This window comes from Bubalus kerabau, chromosome 4 (genome assembly GCF_029407905.1).
Source record: "Bubalus kerabau isolate K-KA32 ecotype Philippines breed swamp buffalo chromosome 4, PCC_UOA_SB_1v2, whole genome shotgun sequence".
Classification (NCBI taxonomy): Eukaryota; Metazoa; Chordata; class Mammalia; order Artiodactyla; family Bovidae; genus Bubalus; species Bubalus kerabau.
Genome location: NC_073627.1, coordinates 75,957,785 through 75,970,347, shown reverse-complemented (window position 1 = coordinate 75,970,347; position 12,563 = coordinate 75,957,785). Strand labels below are relative to the sequence as shown.

The 12,563-nt window shown below is 43.8% G+C and overlaps 1 protein-coding gene across 2 annotated transcripts in view; it reads left to right on the top strand.

Moving 5' to 3' along the window:
- ELP3 (elongator acetyltransferase complex subunit 3) overlaps positions 1 to 11,700 on the top strand; it is a 219,600-nt gene extending 207,900 nt beyond the window's left edge. For both annotated transcript variants that reach the window (XM_055577791.1, XM_055577790.1), the window contains exon 15: positions 9,190 to 11,700. In XM_055577791.1, the coding sequence (XP_055433766.1) occupies positions 9,190 to 9,266 (77 nt within the window). In that variant the 3' untranslated portion in view covers positions 9,267 to 11,700. The remainder of the gene's footprint in view (positions 1 to 9,189) is intronic.
- Positions 11,701 to 12,563: the final 863 nt, after the last annotated feature.

Sequence of the window (12,563 nt, the reverse complement as noted above, 5' to 3'; positions counted from 1 at the left end):
TGCAATGCTATAGACAGCAGCCCAGCAGGCTCCTCCATCCATGGGATTTTCCAGGCAGGAACACTGGAGTGGGTTGCCATTGCCTTCTCTGTGAAAATGTGCCTTTCCTTCAAAAAGGTACATAGCAAGCAAAGCCCAAATGTCTCTCCTCCCTCAAGTTGGTAATAGTTTCCAGGCCCCATCTTCTGTATTAGGGCAGAAGTTGGGAACTGGGGAATCTGTATGCTCAGTGGAACTTTTTGTTGTTGTTGTTGTTGTTGCATGGGATCTCAGTTACAGCGAGGGCTTCTCTCTAGTTGTGGCATGCAGGCTTAGTTGCACCATGGCATGTGGAATCTTAGTTCCCTGACCAGGGATCCAACCCACATCCCCTGCATTGGAAGATGGATTCTCAACCACTGGACCCCAGGGGAGTCCCTCAGTGGGACTCTTAACTGAGGAGTGCTGAGTTGTACCCCAGTAAAGCTGTTCATTAACCAGCACACTTGGAGTGCGCCAGATCATGGAACTTTGTGGTTGTCCATGGGTTGTTGAATCCTGTGCTATGTGTAAGGAGCAGCTTCTCCGTCACCTCTACAGCTATTTGTGGTAGACAGATGTAGGCTGGGGCATGGTTGGGGAAGTAAAGCTCTCTGACCAGCTGCACATCTTCAGTCTGGTGAACTGTAGCCCACCGGGCTCCTCTGTCCATGGGATTCTTCAGGCATGAATACAGGAGTGGATTGCCATGCCGTCCTCCAGGGGATCTTCCCGACTCAGGCATCTCTTATGTCTCCTGCACTGGCAGGCACATTCTTTACCACTAGCCACCTGGAGAGCCCTCAATCTGGTTATAACTGGTAACACACACACACACACACACACACACACAGAAGTCGCTCAGTCGTGTTCGACTCTTTGCGACCCCATGGACTGTAGCCCACCAGGCTCCTCGGTCCATGGGATTTTCCAGGCATGAATACTGGAGTGGGTTGCCATTTCCTTCTCCATAACTGGTAAGGAAGATGGTAAAGATTACCATCATCTTTATTTGAAAGAGGAGATTTAAACTTGATTCCAGTGACTGAGCTGAGCAGAATCAAAAGGAAACATTAAATCTATCTTGTGACTTCATGTAGGTAGGAAGCTGGAAGTAACAGAACATTGTTGAAGCTGGGTACTGGGTATTTGGATGTTCAGTCTACTATCGCCTCTACTTTTGTTGTTTGTCTTAAGCCCATGGGAAATGACATCTGTTTTGTAAAATTAGAAGTATAAAAAGCTAACCTCACACCAGTCAGAACAGCTATCATTAAAAAGTCTACAAATAATGCTGGAGAGGATGTGGAGAAAAGGGAACCCTCCTACACTGCTGGTGGGAATGTAAGTTGGTGCAGCCACTCTGGAGAACAGTATGGGGGTTCCTTAAAAAACTAAAACTAGAGTTACCATATGATCCTTCAGTCCCACTCCTGGGTGTATATCTAGAGAAACCTAATTTGAAAAGATACATGCAGCCCAGTATTCACTGTAGCACTGTTTACAATAGCCAAGACATAGAAGCAACCTACATGTGTGTTGACAGATGAACGTGTGGGGAGTGTGTGTGTGTGTATACAAATAACACAGTCACTCACATACATACAATAGAATATTAGCCATAAAAAAGAATGAAATATTGCCATTTGCAGCAACATGGATGGACCTATATAGATTATCATACTAAGTGAAATCAGAAAGACAGATACCACTTATATGTGCAATTTAAAAAAAATGATACAAATGAACTTATTTACAAAACAGAAATAGACTCACAGAGAAAACAAATGTGTGGTTACTAAGGGGGGAAGGGATAAAGTAGGAATGTGGGATTAACAGATACACACTATATAAAAGAACTATCCAACAAGGACCAACTGTACCGCACAGGGAACTGTACTCAATATCTTGTATGTGTGTATATATAACTGAATCACTTCACTGGATACTTGAGACTAACACAAACTGCAAATTAACTGTACTTCAGTTTTCTAAAATATCCAGTTATATTTCTGAAAATTTTAGGGGAAGCTCTATACAGTCAACAAAAACAAGACCAGGAGCTGACTGTGGCTCGATCATGAACTGCTTATTACCAAATTCAGACTTAAATTGAAGAAAGTAGGGAAAACCACTAGACCATTCAGGTATGACCTAAATCAAATCCCTTATGATTATACAGTGGAAGTGAGAAATAGATTTAAGGGCCTAGATCTGATAGAGTGCCTGATGAACTATGGAATGAGGTTTGTGACATTGTACAGGAGACAGGGATCAAGACAATCCCCATGGAAAAGAAATGCAAAAAAGCAAAATGGCTGTCTGGGGAGGCCTTACAAATAGCTGTGAAAAGAAGACAACCAAAAAGCAAAGGAGAAAAGGAAAGATCTAAGCATCTGAATGCAGAGTTCCAAAGAATAGCAAGGAGAGATAAGAAAGCATTCCTCAGCAGTCAATGCAAAGAAATAGAGGGAAACAACAGAATGGGAAAGACTAGAGATCTCTTCAAGAAAATTAGAGATACCAAGGGAACATGTCATGCAAAAATAGGCTCAATAAAGGACAGAAATGGTATGGACCTAACAGAAGCAGAAGATATTAAGAAGAGCTGGCAAGAATACACAGAACTGTACAAAAAGGATCTTCACGACCCAGATAATCACGATGGTGTGATCACTGATCTAGAGCCAGACATCCTGGAATGTGAAGTCAAGTGGGCCTTAGAAAGCATTACTACGAACAAAGCTAGTGGAGGTGATGGAATTCCAGTTGAGCTATTTCAAATCCTGAAAGATGATGCTGTGAAAGTGCTGCATTCAATATGCCAGCAAATTTGGAAAACTCAGCAGTGGCCACAGGACTGGAAAAGGTCAGTTTTCATTCCAATCCCAAAGAAAGGCAATGCTAAAGACTGCTCAAACTATTGCACAATTGCACTCATCTCACACACTAGTAAAGTAGTGCTCAAAATTCTCCAAGCCAGGCTTCAGCAATATGTGAACCGTGAACTTCCTGATGTTCAAGCTGGTTATAGAAAAGGCAGAGGAACCAGAGATCAAATTGCCAACGTCCGTTGGATCATCGAAGAAGCAAGAGAGTTCCAGAAAACCATCTATTTCTGCTTTATTGACTATGCCAAAGCCTTTTGACTGTGTGGATCACCATAAACTGTGGAAAATTCTGAAAGAGATGGGAATACCAGACCACCTGACCTGCCTCTTGAGAAACCTATTTGCAGGTCAGGAAGCAACAGTTAGAACTGGACATGGAACAACAGACTGGTTCCAAATAGGAAAAGGAGTACGTCAAGGCTGTATATTGTCACCCTGCTTATTTAACTTCTATGCAGAGTACATCATGAGAAACGCTGGGCTGGAAGAAGCACAAGCTGGAATCAAGATTGCCGGGAGAAATATCAATAACCTCAGATATGCAGATGACACCACCCTTATGGCACAAAGTGAAGAGGAACTCAAAAGCCTCTGGATGAAAGTGAAAGTGGAGAGTGAAAAAGTTGGCTTAAAGCTCAACATTCAGAAAACGAAGATCATGGCATCTGGTCCCATCACTTCATGGGAAATAGATGGAGAAACAGTGGAAACAGTGTCAGACTTTATTTTTTGGGCTCCAAAATCACTGCAGATGGTGACTGCAGCCATGAAATTAAAAGATGCTTACTCCTTGGAAGGAAAGTTATGACCAACCTAGATAGCATATTCAAAAGCAGAGACATTACTTTGCCAACAAAGGTCCATCTAGTCAAGACTATGGTTTTTCCTGTGGTCATGTATGGATGTGAGAGTTGGACTGGGAAGAAGGCTGAGCGCAGAAGAATTGATGCTTTTGAACTGTGGTGTTGGAGAAGACTCTTGAGAGTCCCTTGGACTGCAAGGAGATCCAACCAGTCCATTCTAAAGGAAATCAGCCCTGGGATTTCTTTGGAAGGACTGATGCTAAAGCTGAAACTCCAGTACTTTGGCCACCTCATGCGAAGAGTTGACTCATTGGAAAAGACTCTGATGCTGGGAGGGATTGGAGGCAGGAGGAGAAGGGGACAACAGAGGATGAGATGGCTGGATGGCATCACTGACTCGATGGACATGAGTCTGAGTGAACTCCGGGAGTTGGTGATGGACAGGGAGGCCTGGCGTGCTGCGATTCATGGGGTCGCAAGGAGTCGGACACGACTGAACTGAATAATTGTATAAATCAAGGAGCTACTGTTTAATAGATATAGACTTTCAGTTTTACTGCTGTAGACTGGATGGTGGTGAGGGTTGAACAACAGTATGAAGCTCCTTAATCCCCGTAAACTGTACAGTTAAAAATGGTTAAAATGATAAGTTTATCTCATGTATTATTACAGTGCCCCAAAGTACCAAACAAAATGGCTTACACCAAACAGAAAACATTTTTCACAACAGTTTCCTAGGTAAGCAGCTTTAAGATTGGCTACTTCATGATTCAACAGTATCAAAAAGGACCCAGGTTGTCTTCAGCTGCCCACTCTGCCAGCCTCCACCCACCTGCTTCATCCTTAGCCTACTCCCTCATAAGCTACCTGCCCCAGCCAGAAATTTCTTTCTAACAGACTCACAGATACAGAGAACACCCTAGTGGTCACCACTGGGGAGAGGCAAAGTAGAGGTAGGGAACTAAGAGGCACAAAATACCACGTATAGAATAAATAAGCCAGAAGGATATATTGTATAGCACAGGGTGTATAGGCAATATTTTATCATAACTGTAAATGGAGTACGGTTTAAGAATTTTGAGTCACTCTGTTGTATGTAGTATTATCAATCAACTATACTTCAATTAAGAAAAACGGAAAATGAATTTCTTTCCAAAAGAACATTCATGAAGAGAGACCATCTAAGAGCAAGAAAGGCTTCCAGAACCATCACGTATCACTCAGCATCTCCACTTGAATGTCTTAACAGCCATTTCACCTGTAGCACAGCCAAAGCCAAGCTCCTGGTGTCCTCCCCACCGCTTCTGCCAGCGTCTTTCAGTCTCACTAACTGGCAACTCATTCTTTCTCCAAATCTATCCTCATTCAGCCAAAAACCTTAGAGTCATCTTAGGCCCCTCTCTTCACATCCATCAGCAGATTCTTCTGACTCTCCCTTTTAAGTATTTCAAGATTCCAGCCACTCTTCACCACTATGATTCCGCTTTGAGGCACCTCCATCTCTTACCTGGATTGTTGCAATAGCTTCTTACCTGGTCTCCCTGTTCCTGCCCTTGGTTGTGTGTATGTGTGCTTAGTCGCTTAGCTCGGTTCAGCTCAGTCGCTCAGTCGTGTCCAACTCGCTGAGGCCCCATGGGCTGTAGCCCACCAGGCTTCTCTGTCCATGGAATTTCCCAGGAAAGAATACTAGAGTGGGTTGCCATTTCCTCCTCCAGGGGATCTTTCCGACCCAGGGATTGAACCCTGGTCTCCTGCATTGCAGGAGATTCTTTTACTATCTGAGCCACCAGGGAAGCCGCCCCTGCCCTTGGTTACTTACTTACTGAACAATACGTGCAGGCATTGCTCCGGGTACTAGCAATTCTGCAGGCAAAAACCTTGTCCTCCTTCAACTTTCCTTCTGTTCTCAAAATAGCATTCAGAGCCATCTCTTTCAAAGGTAAGTCAGTCATGTCACTTTTCTGATCAGAATCCTTAATTTATGCTACAGTCTGTGCATTGCAGCTGAAGGAAGGAAAAGCTCGTTTTAATCTTAGGGTGCCTCTGCCAAATGCTGTCATGTCACAGAGCAAAGTTCAGTTTGAATGCAGACTTTAAAGTGGAAGAAAGAATGACAAAAGTCATTTCTAGCATGTTTGTTTCTAGGATTCTAGAAACAGAAAGCTCTGCATTGAATGACTTCAGAGACATCTGTGTGCACTGATCCCTCTGGTAATGGTTTCTTAGCCACCTACCTCTCATCCTTTTTCCTTATTTTGTTGAATTATTTATATAAATAGAGCTGTCAAAACTCATGGAACATCTATTAAATGGATGTACACCCTTATGGGATTTTTTTTAATCGAACTATAACATACATGAATAAAGTACTGTTTTCAGTATACCATGTAATTTGTGTGTGTGTGTAAGTTCCCATGTGTTAAATAACTTCTAACCCAGATCAAGATACACCATTTTCAGCATTCCAGAACACTCCTTTGATCCATCTGTCAATCCTTATTGTCTTCCAAATATAACCAGTATTCTGACCTTTATCACCATAAAATTAGTTTTGTCTGTTTCTGAACTTTTCATTGATGGACTCATATATCTAGTTTCTTTTGTGCAAAATTAGATCTGTGAGATTCATCCATGGTGTTGGAGGTAGGTCTAGCTCCTGATTTCCTGTTGCCGTATTAGTATTCCATTGTGTGAACATCCTGTACTTTATCCATTCTACTATTGATCGATATTTGGATTATTTCCTGTTTTGGATGTTATGAGTATCCTGTCTTTTGTTGGCTATAAGCATTTGTTTCTCTTTTCACTCTGGGAATGTGATTGCTGGGACATAGGACCTGCTTACAGATACAGAACTTCAGGAGATAATGCAAACACTAAAGAAGCTGTACCCTCTGAGGGGGACTTCCCAGGTGGCGCTAGTGGTAAAGAACCCGACTGCCAGTGTAGGAGACATAAGAGACTTGAGTTCGATCCCTGGGTCAGGAAGATCCCCTGGAGGAGAGCATGGCAACCCACTCCAGTATTCTTGCCTGGAGAATCCCATGGACAGGGGAGCCTGGCGGGCCATGGCCCATGGGATTACAGAGTTGGACAGGACTGAAGCGACTTAACATGCATGCACCTACCCTCTGAGAGGTATGAGATGTCTTCCTGGATCCAGTGGGTCTGAGCAGCCTGACCCATTATTTGTTCATGTTTCTGTCTTCCCCCAGCTCTACCCCAAACCACAGTGTTGAACAGAAATGATGATTAGAACACAAAGACAAGGTGAAATTGAACAAGACACAATATCAGTAATCCTGGGAAATTCTCCAGTGACCTCTTACCACATGACAATTCTGTTGTTACCTCCATCACATCAACTTCAGTTTGGTTTTCATAATACTTGAAAGATTTTGAAAAGGGATGGGAAACAAAACACGATGGGAAGGCTGTTCCTAAATAGCAAATGTTTGGGCTAAAGAATGAGGTTAGACTGGAGAGGGCTAGCAGTGGCCTGATTTCACACACAGTATTGATCACTAGGAATACAAAGTGACGAACAAGATACATAGAGCTTCCACCACAGGGGGAGGTCAACCAGCATCACAGTGCCCCGTGGTGAGAGCTGCAGGGCAAAGCACTGAAAAGAAGAATGCCAGTGTCTTCCTTTACGTTACACAGTAAGACCACAACGCTACTGACAGCAGAAGTAGTGTTTCCCACACATCATGTGATTCTGTGGCACCAGCTGGGTGGCCTACAGTTAACTCAGTTCTCACACTAGCTCCCTGGAGATGGCGTCAGACCCCACAGGTTACATGTTCGGTCCCCAAGACCACCCCCACTTTGGATGCGAATCGCAAGTCGAGGTTGTCAGTGTGCCTCTGACCAACCAGTTCCAGATCAGAGGATCCCACGCCCCTCCCCAGGGCTTAATTCATTTGCTAGAGGGCACAGCATGGGCCAAGCCTGGAAGCTAGGGAAAGAGCCGGACATACAGGGAACTTAAAACTTCCCCAAGGCTGAACCATAGTGTTTCCAGGGAGAATGAAGCTAGAAAAACCATCAGCTATCAGATCATTAGAACTTTAAAATACTAACAGCAGCCAGTGTTTCAGAAGAAACGACTCTTTCCAGACTCTTGGACTTAAGCGCATCTCAAGGACCATCCCATTTACTATTCACCATCCTTAAGACACAGGTACATTATTACAGATGATAAAATGTAGGTTCAGGGAAATTAAATAATTGGCCAAAGCCACAGCCCTTAAAACGACAGGTCTAGGCCTTAAACCCATGTCTAACTGATCAAAAGCCCATACTCTTAACCACTCATATAGATAATTGGAGAAGGAAATGGCAACCCACACCAGTATTCTTGCCCAGAGAATCCCGTGGACGGAGGAGCCCGGTGCGCTGCCGTCTATGGGGTCGGACAGAGTCAGACACGACTGAAGCGACTTAGCAGCATATAGATAATACCGCATAAACCACACTTTATCCTCCTGGGAGCTCAGCTTCTTTTATGTGTTCATGTTTTATTAAAGAGACACCATTTACAATAATTTTCTCAAATGGAAGTAATATATAGATTCCTTTTCAAGAAGAAAAAGTTTACAGACCTTTAGTAGTTGACTTAAATCAGCTAATGTTCCTTAAAACATAGGCAAATAAAAAGTCAGTGTAAGTTCCTGGTGCTTAAATTGCTTGTATATCAAAATAAATACACCAAATTAATACCCCCCAAAACCTATAAAACAAGGTGCAAATTAAGTACCACTAACTTAACGTCACTGACGTTGTTTTGCAGAAATGGTTGCTCTGGAGGAGTGGCACTGACAGTTCTCTGGTCAGGGCATCGAGGCTGCAGAGACCCCACGTCCCACACCTGTCCTCCTGTTCAGCCTCCCAGGAAACCATGACGCTGTCGGGCTTCACTCGGAGTGTGGAGATCGTACACATTAGGTCCACCACTCGCCATTCATCTGTAACATCTAAAGCCGTGCTGCATGGTCCCCACAGGGTTGTAAACCCATCAGCTCTGAAATACAGTTTCTATGCTTTAATGCAACTTGAGTTCAGAATTTATAACAGTTCCAGACTTACTAAAATGAGATTCAATCTGGAATGGACTTTGGTCTGTGAGTGAGTGGGAGGCTGAAGGAGGACAACTCAGAGGGACTCATGTGCTGGCTGTTGAGCTACTAAGGTTACACTCGGGCTTCCCAGGCGGCAGCAGTTGTAAAGAACCCGCCTAACAATGCCGGAGACGTGAGAGATGAGGGTTCGATCCCTAAGTCAGGAAGATCCCCTGGAGGAGGAAATGGCAGCCCCCTCCAGTATTCTTGCCTGGAGAAACCCATGGACAGAGGAGCCTGGTGGGCTATAGTCCATGGGGTCACAGAGAGTCAGACATGACTGAGTGACTTAGCACACACGCAAAGTTAAGCTTAATAGAGACTCTGACTTCTGTTTTTTCTGCTTCTTCACAGGGGTCGGCACCAGGAATTATTACAGAAAGATTGGCTACAGATTGCAAGGTCCATACATGGTAAAGACGCTAGAATAACACCACACCAGTCCATCTGGAGGCATCTCCTGCCTGGCAGGAAACCGATCCAGATGTCTTGAAAACTCAGCACAGAGGCTGAGCAAAGCAAATGGACCGCCCTGAGCCCCTGGCAGGAGGCTCCCCTTCGCTCTGGAGCCTGGAGCCTTGCTCAGGGCTGGGTCGGGCTTCTGCTGACCAAGCCCATGGAGCCTGGACACTCAGACCCCCCTCCCACACCACCCGCTCCTGCATGTTCTCAAGATGTCACCTGTTTTCAAGGCTTAACTCCTGTATCTAGTTTCTCGGTTTTGCATGAGACTTGCAAGTGACCTAACCGTGACTCAGGCAAAGAGACAAAAAGCAAGTTAATCAACTCATTTGGACACCGTGATTCATGAACTAAAACTGGCCATGTCACTTAAGGAGTAAACTTAGGGGTAGGTTATTTATATAGAGTATAGACAAAGAGTTGTGTCGGGATCGTGTGAAAGCTGTCAGATGTTGATCTCTGTCCTGTTGCTATAATACGTACACATTCCAGCACGTTTAAAAACTGAGCTTTCATTTTAATGGTAGTCATTGTGGTTCCTGCGCTGCTGTTTGAAATATCTTTGATGGGGCGAGAACAGGTGAGGGTTGCAGCTTAAAACCAGCCTTTCTCAGTTCACAGGCTGCCATCTACAAAGGGCCATTACTGACACCCATTTATTTCAGGATTTTGACTGCCTGTACTTCCCACACTAGACAACTGCAAAACGCCGTGGGCGGCGCTTTGGTCCAGAGGAGCGTTTGGGGTCCCCGTCAGTCCGTCCTGAGCAGGCAGCCTGCCGCACACACGTCTGAGCTTGTGTGTCCCTAAGACATGGAGACACAGCCATTCTTCCCCGCATTTTAATTCTTTCAGTTTTAAATGGAGAAAAGTCAGAGTTAAACTCATATATGAAAGTTAAAAAAAAATACTGGAAACAGGCCCAGATCTAAAAATAGGAGAAAGATTGGCTTTTTCAAAGCCTCATCTTCTAGGACTGCCTCTCTGTGACTTCCAGGTAAGCTATTAAGGAGACTCAGGAGAGGGTCTGTTCTTAAGAGCATGGCTTAACCTGCATCCCTGGGATTCAGTGGCATTTTACAAAAAGTTTTAGTAAAGGGAGTTGATTCCTCTAAAGGTTTGAAAAATAAAATCTTCAACACACAAGGAAGAATTATATAAGGCTTTTTCTCTCCTCTCCCTGTAAACACGGTGACATTTACCATGAGTTTACAGGCTTGGGTTTCTTGTCTCTGGCACTGTCCATTTCCTCCTGGGTGCTGTTTGCCATCTTGTTAAAATGCCACCAGGCAAATGGCATCAGCTCCCTTGTCAACTTGCTGTGGAACCACAGAGGCTTTTCACGAGCGCCGTCTAGGGAATTCAGCTACTTCTCAGGTTTGAGCCAAACTGAGGACACTAGCCCCAGAGACAGCCTCTCAGATAACTGAGAAACTACCTAGAGAAGGATGGTTTTCAGTGCAGTCTTTAGAACTAACAGATCAGCACATGCACAGCCAGTCAGTATGGCCTGGACACCTGGGAAAGGAGTCTTACCATTGAAGGAAGACCTGCATGGGCATCACGGGAAGGGGGGCACTTAATCATTATTTTTAATGTGGACAGTCTTTACTTCCAATCAGTGTGTCCTTTTCTTTACTAATTAAAGCAGACCTACAATGGATGTCAGATAGGTCACAAATAAGCTGCTCTAGTTAGCATGAAATTCAAGTTAACTCACATTTAAGCAGAATGACTTCCCCTGACCTCCAAAGACTGTTCTTGGCATCTCTGGTGCCTGGCTATTCTAGGGATGTGTGGTCTTAGTCGAATGGACTGCCTCATAAGGAACAGCAGCGAGGCATGATCCCTTCAGCCGCAGCATGAAGCCTGTAAAGCTGCAGTTTGTGTCTGATCTGTATGGAGCAGCTCCTTAGCAACCACTTCAAGCCCAGTCAGCTAGCTCTGCTTTTGGTTTGAGTTTTTGTTAAATCACTTGGGGAGTTTTTTTACTTTTTTAAATCAAGCCCTTATCAAAAACAGACTGAAATCTATTTGCATTAAAAATGAGATTTTAAAAATTCATTATTGCAAAGTAAAAGAGCCTGGTAGAACTCACTGTTTCTCAGATTTGGGAATGAATGTGGATTCCTTTTAAAGGAATAAATTCCTACTGGCTCAGAAGAATCCTGAGAAGTACAACTTAAAAGCTAAAACTTGTTCTATGAAGACATCTTTCAAATTGCAACTTTTCATTTCCAGAGATTTTTATGGTATTTTTTAAGGTTATCATCTAATTAAAAATGAAATTTGGGAAATTCCCTGTTGGCCCAGTATTTAGGAGTCAGCACTTTCACTTGCCATGGGCCTGGGTTCAGTCCCTGGTTGGGGAACTAAAATTCTGCAACCTACAAGGCTCAACCCCCACCCCCCTCCGCCCCCCGCAAAAAAAAAAACAGCCATTCTGTTCATAAAGAACTTAGACCCCCTAACCTGATAAAACAGCTCAAGATCTAGGTTCTGAAAACCTGGGCTCCTCTATTAACTTTGAAGCTGTGAGCAAGTCCCCTCCTATTTTTGAGCTGTCCTCCCCTCATTTGTAATGAGAGAACTGCCCATCAGAATGAACGCAATATTCTGATGTGATCACATTTGATAAGATGCTGCATAAACCACAACATTCTCTATATAAACCATCCTCACTCCAGTGAAGTGGCTTCTCAATGGCTGTGTGACTTCGAGCAAGAAAACTGCCCCTCAGCAAGTTTCCTGTCTGTAAAAGGGATCCGATAACAGTTTCTCCCTCGTGCTATAGCTATCAAGATTAAATGAGCTCACACATGTCTATTTCTTTGATCAAGGCCTGTGGGACATAAAACACGCTACAAGTACCGGCTATTATAGCCAATATCTAACAAGTGCAGTATCCTGCCTTTTTTTTTTTTTTTTTTTGGTATTTACCTATTTAATTACTCATTTGGCTGTACCAGGTCTTATTTGCAGCATGCAAAATCTTTAGTTGCAGTGTGCAAACTCTTAGTTGTAACATGTGGAATGGAGTTCCCTGATCAGTCAAACCTGGATCCCCTGCATTGGGTGCACAGAATCTTAGCCACTGGACCACCAGGGAAGTCTATCTGGCCCATTCTAACATGAGAGTTTCTTACCTGCTGGGAGTAGAACCTGATTTGTTTTTTTTTTTTTGCTAGAATCTCTCAATTTTGCTAGAGGCCATTGTCATAAGAACAGCATCACTGGGCTCTGAGGCCTTCTCTCAGGATGTTCTG